We start from the raw sequence: 24,582 nt of genomic DNA, 5'->3' as shown, positions 1-24,582 counted from the left end.
CACACCTTCGAATAGCGAGGAGTAATCTGGAGAAGTATATTTGTGCCCAATAATGGAGAGCTTGAATGGCTGGGAGAGGATTTCAAGCCTAGAACTCTCACCGAACTTACTGAGAATGACGTAACAGATGTTGGACTCCATGAAGTATACTCTTCCTCTTCTTAATATTTTGGTTCAAGGTAGTGATAAGATTATCAAATATAAAGTGCAGAATACAAAAAAAATTTAGAATCGCTATTATAATAGAGGTCAGACCATTTGAAATTCTTAATTTACTTAATGACTTCAAAAACGTTATTATTCACATCCAATAATTTGTCACATTTTGTTGATAGCGTTTAATGGAGAAAACTCTTTTTCATTGTTGGGATATTTTACTTGCAAGTGCAAGCACGTGGGGTAAATAGCTAAATAAAAATATGAAGACTGTCTCTAATTAAACCCAAATTGGGTGTGGTCTTTTTAATGTTACAGAAGTTATTTAAATACTGCTTTTAAATTTTTATTTGCTTATATTGATTCTTAAAAACATAACATGCTTGTACTGAAGCCCAAATAAATTTGGTCATATCTAAAATGTGTAAGAGAAGCTGACATAATCATATCACTTTTTTTTAGGAAAAAAAACTGTTATGTTAGTGTTCCCAAGATTGAGAGGTCAGGAAGGCAAGGAGGAAAGTTCTGATTTATTTCAATGAAATAAATTATCTTTGCATTTTTACTTCTTTCTGATTCAGTTTCTTCCCTTTTATCTATACTGCCATTATCTCTAGTATAGACAGCAAGGTGCTTCCTCATAAATTTACTAGAAAGGAAGAAGTTGTGTGTTTTTCTAGAAGGCATATTTTACTGACATATGTTTGCCTTCAAAATGAAAATATACTAAAAATAATTCAAGATTTAAAGAAACAAAACATCTAATCAGTTTCTGAAGGGCTTGGCATCTATAATTACTTGATGATTTGAGATTTTCAAAATATGTTCAGAATTAACATAGATACACGGTAGCATTGGGTAGCAATTCCAGTGTTGCCCTATGTGAGATTGACTGCGGTATTTCCAGACTCAAGTTTGCTTTTAAATATTGGCTTTCACAGCTCTCTTTGAATCTTTGTGTACAAAATTCTACCTTTTGTTTAGTCCTTATCAGAAATATATTTCTCATTTTAGGTGCCATACTTAATTAGGACCTTAATGATATTTTGGCTAGCAAAAAAATTTTTTATTATCTTTTTAATCCACTATCCCCTGCCTTTATGTGTACACCCAAAAACGATTATCAACACAAAAATGCACGTTTCTTACAATGATTATTTACATTAGCCCTGTATTTAATAAATGGTTTTTCTTGAAAACTTTTATTTCTTTTTTAGTGTGTGGTTAAAATGTCCGAACACAATTATCTCTGTCACAATTTATGAGAAAAAATTTTCTTTAAGGAACACTTTAAATTTAAACTAAATATACCCGTTTTAAATCATATAGAGTAATTTTCATACCATATTATTTTAATTATATCTTTCAAATCTGAAGAATTAATTGCCAAGGATTCTATACCTACTAAAAAGAAAAGATGAGGTCTGGGAAAACTAATTGGGTTAATAAGTTTCAATTTTAGAGTTAGAATGTGAAAAAGACATTAATGATCCTCTAACTCAAATCTTGAATTACATAGATAAGGAAACATATTCAAAAGATAAAGTGACTTTTTTTACTATGAGAAAAAAAATAAATGGTTTAATTAAATACAGAGAAATTTCTAAATATCTAAATATAAATACATTATTTGTATTTTATGGGGTGCAATATTTATGTTTAACTCAATTAGTTTTAGTACCAATATTACTTTCCTCATTGTACTGGTTTTTTCCCACTGTCTGAAATATCCTACTCTAGAACTTCCAATAACATAATTTAAATCAATCATGTCCAATAGAATTTTCTGTGATGATGGAAGTGCTCTGTATCTACACTATTAGATATGGTAGCCACTAGACACATGGTTATTGAGCACTTAAAATGTGGCTAGTTTTACTGTGGAACAATCCAGTTCACATAATTTTATATGATTTTAATTTATTTAAATTTAGAGAGTCACCATTGGCTAGTGGCTACCATATTGAACAATGCAGATCCAATCAAATATAATGTACTCCTCCATACTTCATTTTGAATTTTCCATAGATAACAAACCAAAATAAAAAATATATTTACATAGTTTTATTCTTCCAACATTATAGATGCATTTTGAAGGTTTACATCTATTAGTTTGGGTATCTATAATTTGTTAACATTTGTAGAAATATTATATATTATATATATATGAGTTTGCATACTAGAGTTTAAAATTATATGGATATTTCAAAGCATGCTATATGTTAATTTGTAAATCATAAGAAATGTTTGCATTGCAGTGTGCTTCTTAGAACCTGCAATTCAGAGAGATACTAAGAATTAATTTCAGAGTAGCTGAGCAAATAAGTGAAATATTGTGTGATGTTTTACTCCCCAAGTGTCTGTAAACAACACGGCTATTGATTTTCTTTCCTAGGTATTTGTATTGGATTGACTGCTGTGAGTATCCTCACATTGGTCGTGTTGGAATGGATGGAACCAATCAGAGTGTTGTCATAGAAACCAAGATTTCTAGACCTATGGCAATAACAATAGATTATGTCAACCATAGACTCTATTGGGCCGATGAAAATCACATTGAATTTAGCAACATGGATGGATCTCATAGACACAAAGGTTGGTCCAGCAGAAAAATGATTCTGTATTTTAGCAGTGCATAAATATTCATTTAGAAGAAAATATATATATCCATCATATATATTTTCTCTCATCAAATACATTTCTTAATTTAAGATTACATTATACTCCTTTATGACAATATTTGTAAATAAAAATTAGATATATTTATTCAAAATTTCTATAACCATGCATAAAAATCATGTCTTCTCTAATTGTACTTTTCTAAATAGTTTTTATAGTAAATGGATAATATTTGTATAGGTTAATGCATACGTATATCCTAATCGAATTGAAACAGAAAGATATTTGCTTGTAAATATAAGGCTATTATTGCAATCTGATAGGGTTTTTTTTTTTTAAATATTAAGTAAAATAGAGTTCTTTAAGATAGTGAAATAGTATTATTTAAAAGTTATCAATTATATTACATACATGATTAAATTTGTTGTTAATCAACAACAGCAGCAAAAATTAACATGGAAAACAGCTTTCAAATTAGAGTAAAATTCAGGAAAAAATTTGAATATGAATGAATATGAAATCCTACAGGTACTTTATTTTTCTATATTTTATAACTGAGTGGATTATAAAACTCTAAATATAAAAAAATGAATGAAACAATTGGATATGAGGGAAGTAACACTAGAAGTGGGGGTGGAGAAGTCTTAGAGAAAAATAGCTGAGGATGAGGGGATTAAGAAGAGCAGTAGAGAAGGACATAATAAAGAAGAATGGCATATAGATGAAGATGACATGGGTATAACAGAAACCACGAGGGATTCAAATGAACACTCAAAGTATTTTAGTTGTAGGTGGCTTTTTAGGGATTAGATTTTTCCCAGAATAAAGAAGAGGAATGATTTTTTTATTGATCTGAAGTGACCTAATGTCATCTTTGTTATTAGGTGTTTTCATCTTCAAATATCTCGTAAAGTACAAGTTTCACATAGAGATCTCAAATAAAGCCTATGCCTTAGTCTGGTTTAGCTTATCAGATTGCTTTCTCCTCTGGCAGTAAGCTTAGAACAAAACCCTGGAGGAGGGAAAGAGGAGAGATGCTAAGGAAGGGAGGATTATTGATAATCTAATCGTCAGGTGTGGCCCTGCAAATGTATCCCAGCATGGAGTCCTGAAAAGGATGAAGCCGCTGAGTTAAAAATTAGATAAATACATGAGTAAGTCACTGAAGTCATACCATTTTATAACTTTGCCTAAGTCCCTCTCAGTTGATGTCTAAACAAATATATCCTTTTAACTAAAAACGTTGACAGAAGAGGTGCTTTTTTAAGGGTAAGAATATTGACATGCAGCAAGTGTAGTTGGATGAGTCGCTTATTTAGGTATTGGCATTCCAATTATAGAGATGAAGACACTCATCAGGATGCCATCTGAATGCAGAATTATTTAAAGATCACTTTAGGGTTTTAATTACAGCAAAACTAATGTTGACAAATCAAAGTTACACTTAATATTCAGCAGTTATATCTCCTCCAAAGAATCAATGATGAAATGTTCTACAACATTCTTGGATGATGTAATTGAAAGCTTCCTTGTGGCAACTGATATTTTCCCTATGTAAACATGAACCTGTCCATTTTTAGCATCTATATACAGAGCTAGGTTGTTGTGAATCTATTACTTTGTGCTAAAATTTCACCGTATAATAAAATTTAAACAATTTTTGGTTAGAAAGGTGAATGTTAAAAATATATTAGAGCATCAGATATTTGCCTATTTTCATTTCAGCCTTTGTGTTTGAATAGCAAAAAGCAAGTTAAAAATATTGTCTATTAGAAACTACTGATTCTATCCCCTACTCATTATTTAAAAGTTATGTCAGATAATGCTTTGAATACTCAATACAAAATTGAATGCAGGTAAATGAAGTGTCTTTCAATCATGGTACTGGTGGTGACTTTGAGTAGAGTTACATATATAACAGGGAGAAATGCTACTAAATTTACTAAAGGGTAAAATATTTGGCTGAAAGATAATTAGGTGTGGTGTTATTAACATTTTAAAATTTGATTTTGAAAATGCCTTGAGGCTCAAATGGGAGAAGAGGAAAATGAAAGAGTTGCTGTCTTCAGAAATATTTTCTCCTGAAGGCCTTCTCAGAAAGGCTAATGAAAAATTCATTAAGTGTCTTATCAGGCATCTGCCAATATCTGAATGCAAGCCAATAATTACCTGGTAATTACTAATGAGCTGCTGCTTGTAGGCAGCCTGAATTATGCCAACTCCACAGCCAATGAAAAAAGAGTCATTCATTTGCCGTGTTTGTAAAGAAAAATAGGATTTTCTGACCCCTTGCATTTGCCCCATAAAGACATAAAGAATGCTGTGGTTTCCTGGTTGCGCATTTGGAGGTGGAAAAGGAGAGAGATGTCAGCAATAACTTTTGTATTAGTTTGGTCACTGACCTCTTTTTTTCTCTTATGAGACTAGTATTATTGTTCTTATTTATTCTATTCATTAAAACTGGAGCCAGAGTTCATCAAAAGAATGGGATATGCCAGTCAGGACAAAGTAATTTGAGAATATGAAGGGTGTATGAGAAATTTAAGAATTATGGTTCTTTTTTGTAAGTCAAATTTTAATAATGGAGAAAAATTAAACCATGAGCAGGACTTTACAGTTTAGAAAGTTTTTTTCCACAAACATGTTCTGATTTAAACCATACAATAATTCCATGAATGAAGCATTATTTTATTATTATTGTCCAGTCTGAGAACTTCTAAAGGTTCTGAATTCTGTACCCTAAACAACAGATCAGATTGCCATCCAGGTACATGTGACTTGCAATTTGCTTGAGAATTTCCATCTGTTTTTCTCTGCTGCTTCCTGTATTCCAGCCCACCTTCCTACCAAGTCTAAATACTACATTGCAAAATTAAAAAAAAATAAAATTAGTCAATCTGCTAGCTTAGGAACATTTAGGTGCAATCTTAGTCCCATGAACCTCTCCTTAATACCTGTGTCTATCATTCTATTGGTTTTTACTCCAATAATTCTATAATAATATGATATAATTTAATAATAATACCATAGAATATTATTCATGCTACTGAATAACTAAGTCAGACAGTTTTTTAAATCAAATTTTCATTGATTCATTTTTTTAATTTCTCTGATTTCTTCCCTTTAGATCTGCCCATTCATTCATTCATTCATTTATTCGTTCAACAACATTTACTGATGTCTCTTTCTGTGCCATGCATTATACTAGGCCCTGGAGTTACAAAGATGAATAAGTCCCTGTCTTTAAAGCACTCACAGTTTAATGTGAAAAACTGATGTGCAGGTAAAGACATAAAGTAGGTTGCAGTTAGAGGTATAACAAAATATTGTGAAAATGCGGGCAAGAGTAGGGAAGCCTTTGTTGGAGAGAGGGGACCTTTGAGAAGGCTGAGGGATGTAGTGCAAACTCTCCATGTGGGGAAATGTAGGAATGATTCTTCACACAGAGGGAACAGCATGTGCAAAGATGTAAATAGAGTCTTGAAACAGCATGGGGTTCACACAGTTTGTCTGTGACTGGAAGTCATGTAAGAGAGAGATAATGACACTAGATGAACAAGGGCAAATTGGGGCCAGATTGTGACAGGCCTTGTGTGCTCAGTAATTTGGAATTTATCCCTTAGGTCATAGGGAGCCATTGATGGCATTTAGTTGATAGAGTGCTATTATTAGATTTGACAACAGCATGGAAAATGAAAGACCCTGGAAAAGCAACCAATTTAGAGGCTGTTAAAATATTTTAGAAGACAATACTTGAAATGATTATAGCTGTGGGAATGGGGATAAAGTGTTATGTTCAATAGCTATTTAGTGGAATAAATAGGAGAGATCTGTAAAGTTAAAATAGCAGAAATATTGGTGGTCAAGTTGCAAATATTAAGTGAATGATTTATATTATTATCCACTTAGCTAGGGGAAAAGAACTCATAGTTCTGATGACTTATTAATTTCACATATATTTGGACATTTTTTAAAGAATTAAAAAATACCAAACTAGGCATATCTTAGAGATTCTTGGTGAAAAGCTCTGTTTTGATGAGAGGTACATTAGTTTTAACAAAAGAGTCAGCATAAAAGGAATTCGAAGGATGTGGTTAAACACTCTCTATTGTATCTTTCTCTAAAAAGCATTTCAGAACACCTGATAATTTACCCAAAAGAAAGATTGCAAATGAGTGAAACTCTCTCCTCCTACTTTCTCTTGAGATATAAAATATGTCCAATGAGAAACTTGGAAATTTCAGAGTGTTCTCCAGCTTGAAATATTCAGTTTTCAAATTTATATGTCTTTATACAAAAACAAAATGATTCTAAATATATTATAAACAGAATGATTCTAAGTAACAATATTCTCCTTGTAGGTCTGTGTATTTGGGACTGACTCCTTACCATGCCCAAACCACAACCTCCTCAGAGAATTTTAGGCTTTGATTTTGGATGAGAAGTAATAAAACTTTGCTGAAATACAGATCTTTAAGTGAAAGGGTCTCCTCAGACTGGAGAAAACAAACACTTATGATTTTAAAAGAAGCTGGGGAAACCTAAGGATGAGGGTTGGTTGGGGTGCTTTCTCACCCTGAAAAATATAGGTAACTTCCCTGGGTCTCAGTTGCCTCATCTATAGAAATAAGGATGTTGGAAAAAATGACTAAATTCCAGAACTAAAATTCTAAGCCTCCAGTGAAGTAGATCACACAACCCTTTCAGAGTCTTTACCAAATCCCGAAGTTTTGACTTCAGGGTAGTCTTCAATTTAAGCCCGAAAGAGATTGGAAATCTGTAATAAACAAATACTTCCTCACTCAGCCTTGATGAAAGTCTCAAATTGTCAGTTCAATCCTTAGTTCTCCCTGAGTGCTATTGCAAAAGTTATTAACATCAAGTTGAACACTTGTGAACTGATCAATTCAATAAGAGTTAACATATATTCTTGCACATTACATTGTAGTAGATGTTTTGCACATATCATTTCATTTAATTGTTTCTGGCTTTCAATGGAAATTTCCTTAGCCTGCTACTGGGGTTCTAAGAACTGGAATGATCCTCTTATAAATTCATACCTTTATTAGAAGCCTACTGTGTTCATGAAACTGTGCGTGATGCAATACCTGCTCTTTTAGTCAGCACCTCAGTGAACAAATATGCAGTAAGTCCCATTAAAGCTATTTTGCAGCAACAAAATAGGTTTAAAGAGATTAAGTAATTTGTTCCAAGTCAAATAGCTAGTAATCAGGAAAATCAGAATTTGAACATAGATCTCACTGGTTCCAAAACCTTCTTTCTTTCCATTCTCTACATAGCCTCCTTGTTTTGGAATAGATAATTGATTGTAGATTCGTTGCCTGATTGTTATAGTTTCTAAGAGCAACAGTTAATGTCATAAATGCACACTTAGACAAATAAAGGTACATCCATGTCTAAATTTCTTCAGATTGATTTAAATAGTGGACATAGAAAAATTGCAAAATATATGAGAAGCAAAAACTTAAGCGACCAGAACATAATTACTGTAAAAGAAAGCATCTATCTCATTAAATCCAAATATTTTTTTCCATTTGTTTATTTGGGGGAGTGAAGAGAGCAATAATGTTGCTTAAAAATGTACACCCTGGGGGGGGGCCCGGTGGCACAAGTGGTTAAGTGCGCACCCCGCTGAGGTGGCCCAGGGTTTTCCAGTTTGGATCCCGGGCGCACACCAATGCGCTGCTTGTCAATCCATGCTGCGGCGGCATCCCACATAAAGTGGAGGAAGATGGGCATGGATGTTAGCTTAGGGCCAGTCTTCCTCAGCAAAAAGTGGAGGATTGGCAGATGTTAGCTCAGGGCTGATCTTCCTTACAAGAAAACAACAAAGAAAAAGAAGATTAAAAAAAAAAACTGCACACCCTGCTTTAGAGGAACAGTTTGATGTTATAGTTTGCTATTTCCAAACTAATTACATCTCCCGCCTATAGGAAAACTTTTAAATCTTATTTGGAGATTCATGTCACAGAATTTCTGAAATTTGACCAGAGTTAAGATCTTTCGTCATTGATTTTATGCACTCCAAAAAGTACAGGCTTCTCTGAATGGAATGTCTATAAAATATGTTACAAATATCTCCTGAGAAAAATTTCAGCAATAACTTTGCACATCTACCTTAACTTTGAGATTCTATTTTCCATTTAATGAAAAGAAAATTAAATGCCAGAAAAGTCTATTTAGGCCACAGTTTCATTCTGACTGCTTGTTTTAAAGTACATAAATTCAGATTTAGTTTTCCTCATTTTCTATTAGCTGTGCCATTGAACTTGACATATTTTAGAGGGGTAGTTAGTTTCTTGACAAAAAGGCTGAAAATACTGTGTGAACACTGATAACAAAAGGTATGTTTGACCTTGAGTGTTAAAATTTATTTATTGTAGTAATTTTCTTTTTCAGAATACTCTTCTTTGTATCATTGAATGATTTAACCTTGTGTTAAATCAGTTGGTCATATACATATTTTACCCAGCATACTAGAAAAAATATACACTCATAACTGCTAATTTTCCTGAAGAGTAATCATTGGCTGTGATTCTAAACTACAGTTTATCACTGAACTGTCTTTTATTTCGGGGGACAATTGTTTAAAATTTCATACAATTATGTTGATATAGCTCTTCATTTGTTTCTATACTCCTAGGCCTGAAGATCCTCATACTGAAGCATCAATATTGTAGTCCAACTCTGTTGTTTGTTTATTGCTCTGGGAATCCAGGTTGTGTGGTGAAGGGGCAGTTCTGTGTTTGGATTTAAAAATCCAAATCATAACCCATGCAGTGATTGTCTAATTAATGTTGGAAAAGGAATCCAGATCTCAGCATGGTACTGGTGAAATAGCATAAAATATATTTAAAGCTTTTTGTTCTGAGGGAGAAAAACACACTGAAAAAGACAAAGGGAATATTTTGTGCTCATATATCCTGAAACTCTATAGCTGTTGCATTTGAGGTTTTAGAAAATTTAAATATCCCTTGAAGCCCACCAAAGAAAGGGAGAAAATCTAATAATATCATCCTCCAATTTTACAATATTCTAGAGTGTTTCTTTCTTTCTTTCTTTTCAAATATGAAGTAGGGTGTTTCTTTCTTAGCAAGATATTGCATTTTAGCACTTTTGAAAAAAAATCCCTATCATTCACAGTCCATTACAAACAGTAGACTTCACAGGCTATTTTATGCCAACGGTGTTGATGTGCTGCTGTTTACAATACAATAAAAGTTAATGGAAAGGAGCAAAATACAATTCAGTTACAATCGAAATGTTCCTGAACCAGTAAAATAAATTGAAATTAACTGTCATTTCTAAAGAGTCTTAGAATTTCAATGTCAATCATGTCTTTCAGTTTTGTCCCTTGAATAGGACCTGTTACTTTAAGTTACATATGTGTTTAAATAGATTATTATTTTGCAAATGTCACATATGTTTCATATACTTTTTTTAAACAGAGAAATTTAAGTTTTACCTTAATATGAATTTTCAGCCACTCTCAACAACCTTATCCATCTCAAATATGACAGTGGGGTATTGGAGATCAGTAGATTTGGCTTTGGTTCAGGTCACCATCTAATTTAGGCAAATTGCTTTACCATGCTGTAGTTCAGTGTCCTTATCCACAGAATAGGACTTATAATCAGTCAGTGATTTTCTAACACTTCTTAAAAGAATTGGCTGAGGTTGGAACTGGGGCAGAGGAGAATTGTTCTATCAGTTTCCTCACTTACCCCTCCTTATTCCTAGGACTACGTAGAACACATTTGAAAATGCTTGCAATGTGTTACCCTCTTCTCTGTTTTTATTCTAGAAGCATGTTTATAATTGTAGGAATGCGGGAAGACGAGATACTCAATTCACGTAAATGGCTCTACTTGACGTCTGTCCCAAAGGCAAAGTGCTTTTCAAAGGCTTCAGCTTTCATTGGGACCCTCTAACAAGCACGTTCCTAATGCATGTGTCTGTGGAACATCATAACTCTTATATGTAGGACTCATGGTTGGCTCTGAAAACAAATTTCTAAGTTTCTATGAAGGTCTGTATCACCAACAGAAAGGCCCAGAAAGTTTCAAAGCAAGAGGAATATATCTTTACCAAGTGCATGAAGCAGTGTTGCTTTGTTTACTTCAGAGATTGGAGAGCTATGTCATCATCGAGAGCAAATATTTATAGGCACAGTCTAGTTTTCAAAATTAATTTACTATAATTTCCATTGTCTGCTTTATAAATCCTCATATTTATTAACAGGAATACTCTTTTTAGACGTTAAATATTAAAATGGCCATATTTGACCTGTTATTATAAATAATTAAAAAATATGTAGGTGAGAAAGGGAAAAGGATTGAATTATATTAAACTGAATATTCCTAATCTGTATAGAGAGTATATAACATTTGAGGTGACAAAATGGACAAGAGGAGGCAAGAAATACTAGAAAAGGATGAACAAAGGACACCTTCAGCCTCTTAATAATGGCTTTAATCTAAAGAAGAGCTCTAAATAGTTTCTATAATTTGTCATCGTACTTTACATCCATTTCAAAAAGTTATACATTTAAGTGTCCCAATAAACTGCTGCATTAAGGAGGGACACAAAACTATTGTTCGGACATTTGATCAGTGTCGTTATTCAAAAGGCAGCCTTGGGGCTGGCCCCGTGGCCTAGTGGTTAAGTTCAGTGGACTCTGCTTTGGCGGCCCAGGTTTGGTTCCCAGGCACAGACCTACACCACTTATTGGCAACCATGCTGTGGTGGCAATCCACATACAAAATAGAGGAAGATTGCCACAGATGTTAGCTCAGGGTGAATCTTCCTCAGCCAAAAAAAAAAAAAAACACAAAAGGCAGGCTCAAATAATAGACTCCCAGGTAGTATCAGCTCAGATCTGCTGTGCACTGTGACCTATGCTGAATGGAAGAATGTTATTTTTCCTCCCCTTCAAGGTCTTATTGATGGATGAACTTTTTGAAAGATCATGATAGTTTTTATTGGAAAACATAAATTTTGGACATTCTATCATAATATTTGAAAACGTTGGCTATCCTTAATATTCCTGCCATTTCTTAATGCTTTTATTCATTTTGAACAATGGATTTTGGACCCATTTGCCTGAAGAAGTTTATTTGCAGTACTGTGACTATTAAGCAGGGTTGTATTAAAGAGCAGGCAGGAAAAACATCCATGGAGGCAAATGTTCAGTGGAATGGTTCTGAAGGAATAATTATTTAAAAAAAAGATTTTGTGAACAGTAACAATGAAAGGGATGTGTAATTGCTGACAAAGAAAGAACATCCTTTCTCCTAAGGTTATGTAAAGCACACTCTCTTTTGATGGGAAGTTTGTAACTAAAGCTACTGGCTCAGCAGTCATTCTCTGGAAATTAGTATACTGTGACCATTTTCCCACCCACCCACTCTTCTCTGTTATTCTTCATAAACTAGAAACCATTTTCCACCCACTCATTTACCACTGTCATGAATCTTCCACTTTCTTTGGCATCTTAAACCACTTTCTTCCATCATCTAATTTTATCATCTGTTTACCAACCTACACTCTTTTTTGTAGGCTTTGTTTAATCTCACCTCATTTTTTCAATCTAATTCTTTTTCTTTGTTTCATTTCTTCCTTTTTGGTTTTCCTGCTCTACTCCTTTAATTCATGTCCTAGCTTCTCTACATATCTTGTTGTACATTATCCTTCTAGAAAGATCTCAGGGAAAATTGTTAGTATCCAGGTCTCTTAGAGTAGAGGATTAATGAGGGTCCTCATCTTGTCTTCTGAAGACAGAGATTTTAGTCAGGCTAAATGGTTTGCACTATACTGCCTAGGGAATGAGTGTCATTGGTGGTTTTTGATCAGGGAAGAGATATGTGACATGAAAAAAATATTGGAAATAATGACTGGAAAGAGTTCTAGTTATCCTGTCTTTGCCTGTGTGCCATGCTCTGTATGCTAGAAGGCTGACTTCAGCGGACTGCATCCTCCATGCTCTTTCAATTTCTGGCCTCAAACTGGATTTAATCCATGGGAAGCACTGGCAGTAGATTAGATGGTGGATGAAGGAAGACGTCGGCGTATTTATGCATCCCCTTTCCCTCCATACCCAACCACAGTGGTTTAGCAGTGACTGAGTTCCTCCACCAAGTGGCCACTGCTCTTGGCGGGTGGCTCTTTTCCCTTTGCTTCAGGTTTCACCAGGTTCTGATAACCGACCTAGGAAAAAACTATCCATCATTGGTTCCCAAGCCCACACCTCTGCAAATAATTAAGAGAAGAATAATATGACCACTTGTTGTACACAAGACTGCCTTCTTTCAATTAGATTCTTTTCAATTATTTAAAAATGTGATGTCTGTTTACCACAGGAAATTTGTACAAAAAAGATTGGAAGAGATTAAAAACAATAAGAAAAGTAAGAATAATTTTGCAGTACTTCAAGTGTGAGGGAATGTGAAACTTTGCTTTGGGTAATGGCACCAAGAATAAGAAAAATGGGAGAGTCTTAAAACATATTAAAAAGAAAAGATGATAGGATTTAATGTTTTATTTGACATGCTTGTTAACTTTAAAGTTTTAGAATATTAAGTTTCCAAACCTAGTCAGTTGTAGAGCGAGGGCTAGGTTGACCTTAATGGATCATTCAGGTATTTCCCTCCAAACAATACACAAATTTTTGTAACTGAAAAAAAACATCGATACTTAAGTTACCCTGTAATCTTGATTTCTTTATAAAAGTAATTACTGAATTTGGTGTTACATTCTATGAACTTTGTTTTACTTTTGAAAATATTGCTAAAGCCCTCATAGTAACTTTTAAATAATAAACTATAGGGATTGCTGCATATAATGTAATATTTTAAAATAACATTTAGACCCTTAAAGTAAATCTAGGAGGAGAAATAAGAAAAAACCGAGTATCACTAGTGAAATTTCTATTTAAGTACTAACCCACTGGGCAAAGCCATGTCGAATCTGCCACTATCTCAATGTTATATCCTACCCACAACACTAACTATGAGATTTTATCTCAACGAAAGATGAGTACTGTGTTATTGGTGCATTTTATTCTTAGCTATTGAAACTAGATTAGTCTGAAATACAAAATTAGAATGATACTACCCAGGAATATAATTGTTTAGCATAATAAATGCTGTCCAAAAAATGAATAAACAAGAGCATTGTAATGGAGTATCTCTAACTGTGAGACAACAGTTAAACCGAAAGCATGTTCTGGATTTCCACCTTTTCTATTTATCATAATGACTAGGAACCTTAGCAGGATAGCATCCAACTTGACTGAAAGGGAAAAACTCCATAAAGTAGTATTTCTTGGACTTATTTTTTCCAAATATCAATTCCTTTCTTCTGATAGAAGTCTATGAAATAAAAATTAAGAGCCTAGTGCTTGAGTGGAATGCTGGAAACAGTACAATAGATAATGCTGTTATACAGAATAGAGACCTAACTACAGAAAGCAGCTTTAAAATAGGTTCTAAATATATAATAAGTACCTGTTAAACTGCAGCCCACATGACAGTTCTGTTTGTTCTTTTTTTGTGTTTCTATTGAATACCTATAAATGAAAGATTCCTTAAATTTGTTTTTCACATTTCTCTTTTAATTAAGCAAAGGCAGTCTTATGTACAAGTAGTCACATAATTTTTCCTTACAAAGGATAGCCATTATTATTTTGAGAAATTGACTCAAAATAATAAGTTTTTTGAGTCAAAAAACTTGACTACTGTTTCCATAAACTCAACATTTCAGTATTAGTAGGAGTTTGTTAAATATTCTCCTCACGCAATCATATTCTTGTTGCTCTGTTTTTTATATATATATATAAAATATATATACTATATACTATGTATTTATATATTATATTATATATTATTATAATTATATTCTAATTAATTATAATAATTATAATTATATAGTTATATATTATAATAATATATTTTTATATATATCTTTATAATCTGTAATTATATACAATATATATTACAGATATTTTACAGAGACACACATATGTAATACATCATGCATGTATACATATATACTTACATATCTATAAGGTAGAAATAAGTAAATAAAGGGACAACACATAATGAACAATTTTATTTTTCTTGTTCTGAATCAGGAAACTTTCTTGTACCAAAACACATGACGCTTGGCTCAGAACATCTCATTTTTTCTCAGTGGGGGTTGAACTCTTCAAATATTGATGGAACAACACAGTATTCATATATTTATACTTATCACTTAGTAGTTAATATATAACATTTTTTCCACAGAAGCTTAAGTAGACAATCCAATAACTTATGAAGAGATTTAGGTCCCAAAGAGGAAATGAAGCATACTGCCAAGTTATGAGCTGAACCCATAAAAAGGCAATATGTAAAGATTTTGTTTGTTTGTTTTGCTTTCTTTTGTTTTGCTTGATTTTCAACATTGGTTGTGGTGTTAAGGCAACTTGTCACCATCTCTTAGAGAGTAGCTTGTGGAAGCCAGTATAGTATTAGATGTATGAGACCCAATTTCCTCTTGTTAACAGAAGTTAATGTTTTTACTTGGTTTGTTTTCTCTAGAAGGAATATTCTGGTGGTTGTGTTTGATGCTGTTTGGGAAATACATTTGGGAAAAATGTTTGTTGAATGAGCAGGCCTGGAGTCGGCTTACAAAGCTACTGATGATGTTACTGAAACAAAAGTGGGTTCGCCTCCTGGTGAGCTAAATCAGAGTCTCCACCAGAAGTAGTCGTCACACAAAATAAGGTGTATTTGCAGCAAATAGGAGACTATGAAGAATCATTTCCAAAGTCATGGCCCTCCCCAAACAAAGGGAAGCAAGGACCTTTTATTTTGGATACAGAATGAATATTCCAAAGGGAGAGGTAGGTATTTGCTTGTGTAGGCCCAGTTGGAAAGCATGGTTCCACATACACTGCTGGTTATGGTAATAAGGCCTAAGCTCCTCCTGGAGAGATCTTAGCATTAAAAATAAGGCAAAGGTCATAGGCACAGCTCTTGTGGTGAGGTTTGGTCTGGTTCAGGGTGGTTGGTGATTGCATCTCTTAAACAGTTAAATGCATCTGAACTCACCCTTGAGTTCCTCAGGGCAATTAGTCGGTGACAGTGATAGTCATGTTCTTCACTGCCACTATCAAACAAGGAACTGGATCAAGCATATGGTCATTTTGGGCAAATGAACTAATTTTCTTCATTATGAATTGACTTTTCTACATGCTGTATACGTTTAGCTATGTGCCATCCTTCTTCTGAAATAAGAGTTCACCTTTCTGATGTCCATAAATTTATATCATCTGATAACATAGGGTTTCTCATAGGTGGTCACTACAAGCTTAGAGGTAGCAAGCTTGTTCAGTAGTTAAATTGTCCCAAATCTGAAAATCATATACAATGTAATTACAATCAAGTAATTAAATAAACTGACTTTCCATGGAGCTTATGAAATTAGTTCCATTGCTTTATATACTTGCATTAGTTTTCTAGAGTTAACAAAGTACCACAAACTGAAAGGCTTAAACAAACCAGAAATTTGTTTTCTCACAGTTCTGGAGGCTAGAAGTTCAAGATCAAGGTGTTGGCAGATTTGGTTTCTCCTGAGGCCTTTCTCTTTGACTTGTAGATGGCCATCTTCTTGCTGTGTCCTCATATGGCTCTTCTCTGTATATGCACCCCCATCATGTTTCTCTCTTCTTATAAGGACACCAGTCCTATTGAGCTAGGGCCCCACTCTTATGACCTCATTTAACCTTAATTACCACTTTAAGGGACCTATCTCCAAGTACAGTCATATTGGGGGCTAGGGCTTCAACATATGAATTTTGGAGGAATACAATTCAGTCCATAAAGGTGGTGCTAGGAGGTAAAGTGGCAAAGAACTCAGCACCTGGACAGTCTGATTTAGATTCAAATACCAGTACCTTCATTTACTAGTTTTTGCCCTCCCTTCTTTGGCCATGTCAAGTTTACCAGATCATAATTTTCTCATCAGCAAAATGAGGTTTACTGCTGCACAGTAGAGTTGTGAGTATTAAATGAAATAGGGTGTATAAAGTGAATATCCTACTGCAGGGTTTGTCAGACTCAGAACTATTGATACTTGGGCTTGATAATTCTTTATTGTGGGTCCAGAATTGCCTCCCCTACCCACTGAGAACCACTGGCCTAGGTCCTTGAGCCAAAGTGCTTAATATACGTTGGCTGTAGTTACTTATTGAATAGTTAAAAAGACTATGCTACTTTTGAGATGGTAATAGGCAAATTCTTACAAAAACTTCACTTTTTCTATAGAAGTTAATTGAATGTCTGGTGGACTAAGATTTTTTTAAAGTGATGATTAACTTTTTGAGTCCATAGTCAATAACATAATTACTTCTTTTGCATCTAAGGAAATCTGAATTGAATGTTTCTCATGCTATCAACTTTTTCTGCAAAATTTTTATTTTATTTTGAAGATTTCCAAACATACACATATGTTAAAAGATTGTTATAATGATTGCTCATCACTACGATTCACCCAGTTGTTAACATTTTGCCACATTTGTTTTGCCTTTCTGGAATGAATTTATACAGCCAAAGGGGGAGAGTGGAAATAGTTTGTATACATAGTTCAGATATGATTCATTCTGGTAAAGTGTCCTTCTTTTCATCTTTCTCTCCAGTTCCACTTATCATTTTAGCGATGGGCGCCATCTCTATAGAAGTACACAGATGATAATTCAGTTGTGAGTACTTGTATCAAAAGTATGCACATCTGGATTTTTCTTGATTATTGCATCCTTCATATGCATAGTATCTGTTCAGAGACGGATTTCTGGCTAGACCACACCTTGATAGTAGTCAATGGCTTAAAGTATCATCTATTTGGAAGAGTCTCATTTATTTCTTCTATTTCTGTGTTCTCCGGGTCATAGTGAATTCTCTGATCACAGTAGGCTCATTTGAATAAAAATAACAAATCAGTAGATATAAAATTTCTGCTTCTAGTTAACAATATAAATTTACCTAGCATTTTAAAAATAAAGCTGGAAACTTCCCTAGAAAGAGTGAATTGTACATGAAATTTTGATAGTCTGTCAGTTATACTGAATGAAGAATATGCCAAACATTAATTCTCAGTCATTAAAATCTAACTTATAAAAAAGTATGTATTACTGGACTTACACTACCTTTTTTCTTTAATGAACATTTTCTCAGAATTTCTGAAAGTAGATCTGAAAATTAATACAGAGAAATATATTGGAATGTTTGTGCAAATTAGGGAATTTCCATTTTCTTTATTTATTGCTTTTAAAAAAAATTATGAAGAAAACTCTACCACGGTTTAAAGTTATTTAATCCCAAACTACCAAACAAATTTATTATGTCTTATTCCTTGATAGGACCCTGGAATCTCTTGAATGAAAGAATCACATTTGTGATGCTCAATCTACTGTTTATATTTAAATGCAGTCTTATAATGAAGATACAATTATAAAACAATTTTAATCTGCAACTAAACAGTTTTATGACTATTAAATCTGCATAATACATTGTTATCTGTCACATTTATTTTCCTCCATCCTTATCCCAGCTAAAGTACTCATAAAATCTCAGTGACTAAAATGGGTTATAGTAGTCTTACAGTCACTCTATCTCCAGGTAGATACAATAATAGATATTTCATCCTGGATATAAAATTTAACCAATTTAGAAGTGGGAGAAAGCAGTACAATGACCTGTAAGTTTAAGGATTTAAGTTAGGAACAACTGAATGGAATATATATATATATTTTTAAATGTTGGATATTATTTGTTTCTGATGAAGCATCCATTCCTCGTAAACGAGATTGCATTCATTTTCTTCCCAGTGGTTGAACCAAGCCAAATCTGAGCAAAGCAAACTCCTGCACCAGATTCTGCATTCTCTTAACTGGTAATAAAGAACCTTGCTGGCCTGACAGCTTGTCACAACAATTATTCACATGAGGTTCTGTAGCAGTTGTATCTGTCAGCCCATGTAGTATTGAATATTTTAACTGGCAGTCTTCCAAGACTGAACATTAATCTTACCATCTCCTATTACAGTCCCTAATCAAGATATTCCAGGGGTGATTGCACTAACATTGTTTGAAGACTACATCTACTGGACTGATGGGAAAACCAAGTCACTCAGCCGTGCCCATAAAACCTCGGGAGCAGACAGACTCTCACTGATTAACTCATGGCATGCCATCACAGATATCCAGGTGTATCATTCTTATAGACAACCTGATGGTAATTATTCTTTCCATGATTTCCATAAATGCATCAACATCTTTTAGTAACATTCCATTTTTGTTTCCTCCCAGGTTAAGTGTCAATTTATGTTTGAGAAAGATTACCAGATTTTATTATTTAGCATAACTGTATGGAATGACTTGAGTTGATATCAAGTACTGCTATTAAGGGATATGATTAGAAGCTCAATGATAGTACAAAGAATTATTGGTTTGTTGAAATCATAAAGCTGAAATGACAATAATACATGTAGTTGGAGAAGTGGAAACTGAATTCTTGAAATAGTTTATTTACAAAATAGTTATAGGATCCTTAGTTTCTGGAATGCTGGGTGAAAGGAATTATATTTAAGTAGCTCTAGGGTTCTAAAAATGAGAAATATATGAAGTTTACTTAAGCATATATATAGTAGGAATTCTATCAGGCCTTATGGAATAAAGCTTTGATTATTTTGCTTAAAACACACATTTGGCCTAGAAAACAAAGCCACTACACTATTAGTTGTAGATCATTGTTTCATTGTTTTAGTTACATTTATATTTCTAAACATATGTTTGTGTTTATCCAAATGCTTCTAGTCTCTGTTTTTCTGATGGACAATTTTTTCCTACTAAAATGCTTGTTTTTATGGAAACCCATCCTTAAAATTATTTAACAGTAAAATAAATGTCATTAGATGATAAGTAGAATTTGTAACAAAATAAAATTATCTTTATAATCTTGATGAGTTCTTGATTACAAAGTTCTATTCAAACACAAGTTGTGAAGCTTAAATGTCCTATTGCTAATCCCATATTATATTATTGGTCTTGATTATCCTGTTTTGTTGTTGTTTCTTTCTCACCTGTAGTCTCCAAACATCTCTGCATGATAAATAATGGAGGCTGCAGTCATCTGTGCCTTTTAGCCCCTGGAAAGACTCACACCTGCACATGTCCCACCAACTTCTATCTTGCGGCTGATAACAAGACTTGCTTATCCAATTGCACAGCCAGTCAGGTGAGTGGAGGCCCAGAAATCATTTCATGGGATGTATGGCTTATAAAAGTTTGGCCTCAGTTTTGTTTATTTACTTAAACCATTTTTGAAATATCAGTTTTTCTCTTTGGCATGACATTAGATAATCATTCCATACATTGTAGATAGGGTCACAGGGTAAGGGAAAAGCAATTTAATACATATTGTTAAAATGGGAAATTAGGAATTAAGAAGTACAAATAGAAGCCAAAAAGAAAAACAAAAACCCAAATGAAAACCATTCTTACACAGATCCACACAGAATAATGATGCAGAACGTGAGTGGGCATAGCAGAATCATCAGAGGAGATTTGACATATTACAAGATGGCAAGGTGATTGAGGCATAGGGCTGAGGCTAAGATATAAGGCTAAGATTAAGGCAGTTTAAATAAACAAACAAAAAATCTTCCTAGATAATCTGCTCTGTCTCACCATCTCCACCCCTCTCCCATTCCTCAGAGCAAGTGATATGGAAAAGATGAATTGGGTGGAAAGTGATTTTCTAGATTTTTTTTTATTGAAAAATTATATGATCTAAATAATTTCCTTCTGAAACCTCTTTTTCTTCAAAATGTGAAGATATCCCAGAAGTTAAATTTTCTCCTTAATGGATAAGCTACTTCTATCTCAACCTGCCTCTCAAGTTATGACTAGGAGGATCAGACACTAAAGAATTATACTCGTGCAAAAGACTGGACCTCTTCCAGAGAGGCAGTATGTGTAGTGGTCAAGGGCACAGACTCTGAAGCCTGACTCTGCTTTAGATTGGCTGCATTACCTTAGATTTGTTACTTAATTTCTTAGTGCCTCAGTTTTCTCATCTTTTAAATGGGGATCATAATGTTCCCAACCTATTGTTGTGAAGATTAAATGAGAAAAGTTCCTAGTGCATAGTAAGTGTTGTTGTTATTACCCTTGCAACTAGAATATACTTCAGTATGTGTGCAATTAGTATGAGCTGCCATCAGGAGGTTCTGACGTCTAGTTGAAAGCACAGGTCACACTCTCTGCTTTCTTTACAAATTGTATTGTTTTTATTATAATCCCCTAAGTGTTTGTGTAAACAAAACACATTATTTTTGGAGAACTGAAATTTAAGTCACTATGAGAGATAAAATAAGCTACCTGATTATTCCTAAGGATGAAATTTAAGGGAGAAATCATATCTTTTTAAAAATTTTAAAATATAATTCCTGTTTGTGCTATTTAGTTTAGATACATTTGCAGCTTAACCTCCAGGCTACTCTGAAATAACCTCTGACCCTTGCTCTGGAGTGGTCCGTGAGTCACTCTGTTGAGGCCCAACATTGAGGCCATAGGTGACCTGGTAGAGACGAAGCCTGCCTAAGCCACTACAGTGTGATGAGCCTCAATAGCCAACTGGAAATAAAGTGAAGCCAAAGGATGCTTGACACACAAATGAAGATCTCAAACAGCAAGACGTAGGTAGTCAAACCTCAGCCTTGCTGTAGTCATAAAAGGAATAAAACATTTCAGGTTATTGTATAATAAAACCTATAATTATTCAATGCCAAAAATCCAATAAACTAAATGAAAACCTGAATCAACCTAGAAAAGTATTTTTCATATAATTAGATTTTTTCCTAATTTGGTATCAATGATGACACCACTAAAATATTTATAATTTTTCAAATACCTCCAATGGTGCTTTGCACGAATTTTTATAATATTCAACAAGACAGAACAGAAAAACCAAGTTGTGGGTCAGATATCTTTGTTTGCAGCAGTATTTCCTGAAAAAATTAGTTATCACTTGATTTGTTTCATCTTTAAGAAAAAAATTAATGAAGAATAGCTAACAATCCATTAGTGGCTATCCCTGTAAGTTTTACGGTTTGTGCAGCCCTTTTACCTCTGATTCTTTTCTATGTAATGAGAGTAAAAAGCTATCTACTACACACTTCTTGGAGAAAAGTCAGTTCATAGAAACACAATTTTTGGTGAGCTAGACATTGAAATAGAGCAAATAATCTAGGTATTTCAGAATCATACCATTAAGCATTGTGATAAAAATGTGGCATTTTTGATCCATCTTACTAAGGGATTTTGATTTTTCATCTAATGATTGCAACTAATGATATATCCCCCAAAAGTATTGCTTTTTAGAAAAATAAAATAGGCAAATCACATCAATAAGAATTCTATTAGGTCTGAAAATGAACATATGAAAATCTGTTTAAAAATCAAAATTAAATTCAATTCTTGTAGCACTAATCACGTCAAATATTAAATTTAAATAAATTTAATTAGAAAATAAAAAGTAAATTAAACAATGGCTTTACTTATCTTTTAAGTGGATACTTTTCCTGTTTCAACTAAAGACTATATGTAAGATTTGCATTCTATCCTTGTAACCATTTTAGTAGACATGTATTTTGTAGTTTCTTTATAGCTTCTACTTGTGGCTGATAATTGCAGTCTGCAATTTATTTTATGAAGATATTAGTCTTGGAGAACACTTACCATGAAGAATGTTTTATATTTATATTTAGCATTAATTTTTTTAAAGTTACTGTATATAAGTATGAAAAAATGAAGCCCAGACACAAAATAGAAGAGATCTTCCTCTGAAAGTAATGAATAAAATGTTGATTAACATAAAAAGTAACATAGTAAGTATATTTTACCCTGGCCTTCTTTTAACTCAAACCCTTTTAAGTTCTTATTAAAAATGAAATGGCAAACAAAATAATCATATCTTATGTAATTCCAATGGTTGGTGCTTATTTAAATGAGAAATATTTAGTGAATTTAAAAATATGTATTTTAGATACTTTCTAAATCTTGGTTGGGAAGACTTTGAATATACTCAGGAGACCTGAAATCCTCTGACTAATGTACTTTGATATACTGTAATGACTGGAAATGTTTAATGTCCAGGGTAATTGCTTTCAGAGTTAGCCTTATATCCCGAGACAATCACTATCTATAAATGTAATATATTTCCTCTGGTAATTTATGAAAACCACAGCAGACATAACCACGGGCTAACCAAATATGGGCAAATCAGTTGAACAGTCAGATCTTCCCTTGGATTCACAGTGCTCTGTTCCCTCCTATATTGCCAGTGGGAAAAAAAAAAAATCCACTCTCTTATTTTAAAAAATAGCGTAATTCTACCCTGAATCAACTCCATGATATATACACAGATTCAGGAAAGGCTAGCATCAAGTTCTCTCTTATTGGAAGAAAGTAACAGTATTTTAAATGAACAAACATTTAGCTTGCTAATCCATTTTTATTAGAGAAAATTGAACCTAGGCTATATTTTTCTGTATTACAAATCTGTCTGGCATGCAACATGTTAAGATAAAGGCCACCTTGTTTTCAATCACTCATGTGGGAATTACAAAAGAAACATTTCAAAAAGCAAAGTAATAAATTTTAGAAAAATATCTATTTTCAATTCCAGGTGAATATTGTAATATATACTTTTCATTGAATTTCTATTAAATTAAAGAAGAAAAAAAATTTGGTAGTGCTAGAAGAAATTTACTAAACTTTATCTATTACTTAGTTTTAATAATTTAAAGTGAATCTTTTAATGACAAATATTTCAGATACATGTGCTCTCCGTATGGAAAGTGTGATATTTTTTAGTTTCTTCTCTTTTATGAAGGTAAGCTTAGAACTGAATGTTGCAAAGACGGGTTAGTTTTTGGTCTGAGATCACTATGGAATAAATTGACTGAACTTTCTTGGTCTCTGTGAACAGTCAGGCAACAGTGAAGTTATCAGGAACAATAATTCTATGCTCTGTCTCAGGGGATGAATTTGAGTTCAGATCGCCTTCCTTATAAAAATAACATACAATTATAACCTCCTGAAAATTTTCTCCAGCACCTGTATGCTAAATAGCCTATAAATAAATATTGTCATATAACATTTTCAACTAATTTCTCTATTGTTAGTCTTTCCCTTGATGGTTTATTTTAAAAGAGAAGAGTTAAAAAATTTCTCTTCTTATAAGTAATAGAATTATTATTTTTTTATTACTCTTTCTTTAACTATTTTAAATGGAAAGGACAATAGACCAAATAAAACACATTAATAAATAGTGAATAGTTTTTTGGATAATCTTGAAAACAAGTTTTATACAGCAGTTTTCTTATGTTTCTATTTAAAAATATGTAATAGCAAAAAACCTATTGCAGACTTATTTTTTAATTATCATAACTTCTCTTATTTATCCTAAAAGATCATGTGTATTTATTAAAAATTCTAAAAACTTAAAATAACTGTATTGATCTCAACTGCATTAAAGTATTCTTGGGGCTGGCCCCGTGGCTTAGCGGTTGAGTGCGCGCGTTCTGCTGCTGGCGGCCCGGGTTCGGCTCCCAGGTGCGCACAGACGCACTGCTTCTCTGGCCATGTTGAGCCACATCCCACATACAGTAACTAGAAGGATGTGCAGCTGTGACATACAACTATCTACTGGGGCTTTGGGGAAAAAAAAAAAGGAGGAGGATTGG

General features: G+C 33.3%; 1 protein-coding gene across 1 annotated transcript in view; it reads left to right on the top strand.

Moving 5' to 3' along the window:
* Positions 1-24,582, top strand: part of LRP1B (LDL receptor related protein 1B) — a 1,024,768-nt gene that overhangs the window by 800,495 nt on the left and 199,691 nt on the right. Inside the window, exons 57-59 of the mRNA XM_058548897.1 lie at positions 2,552-2,751; positions 18,879-19,067; positions 19,921-20,069. Coding sequence (XP_058404880.1) covers positions 2,552-2,751; positions 18,879-19,067; positions 19,921-20,069 — 538 coding nt within the window. The remainder of the gene's footprint in view (positions 1-2,551; positions 2,752-18,878; positions 19,068-19,920; positions 20,070-24,582) is intronic.

The sequence above is a fragment of the Diceros bicornis genome, chromosome 10 (genome assembly GCF_020826845.1).
Source record: "Diceros bicornis minor isolate mBicDic1 chromosome 10, mDicBic1.mat.cur, whole genome shotgun sequence".
In the NCBI taxonomy this organism is placed as follows: Eukaryota; Metazoa; Chordata; class Mammalia; order Perissodactyla; family Rhinocerotidae; genus Diceros; species Diceros bicornis.
The sequence above is the reverse complement of the archived record's forward strand: the minus strand, read 5'-3'. Positions and strand labels throughout refer to the sequence as shown.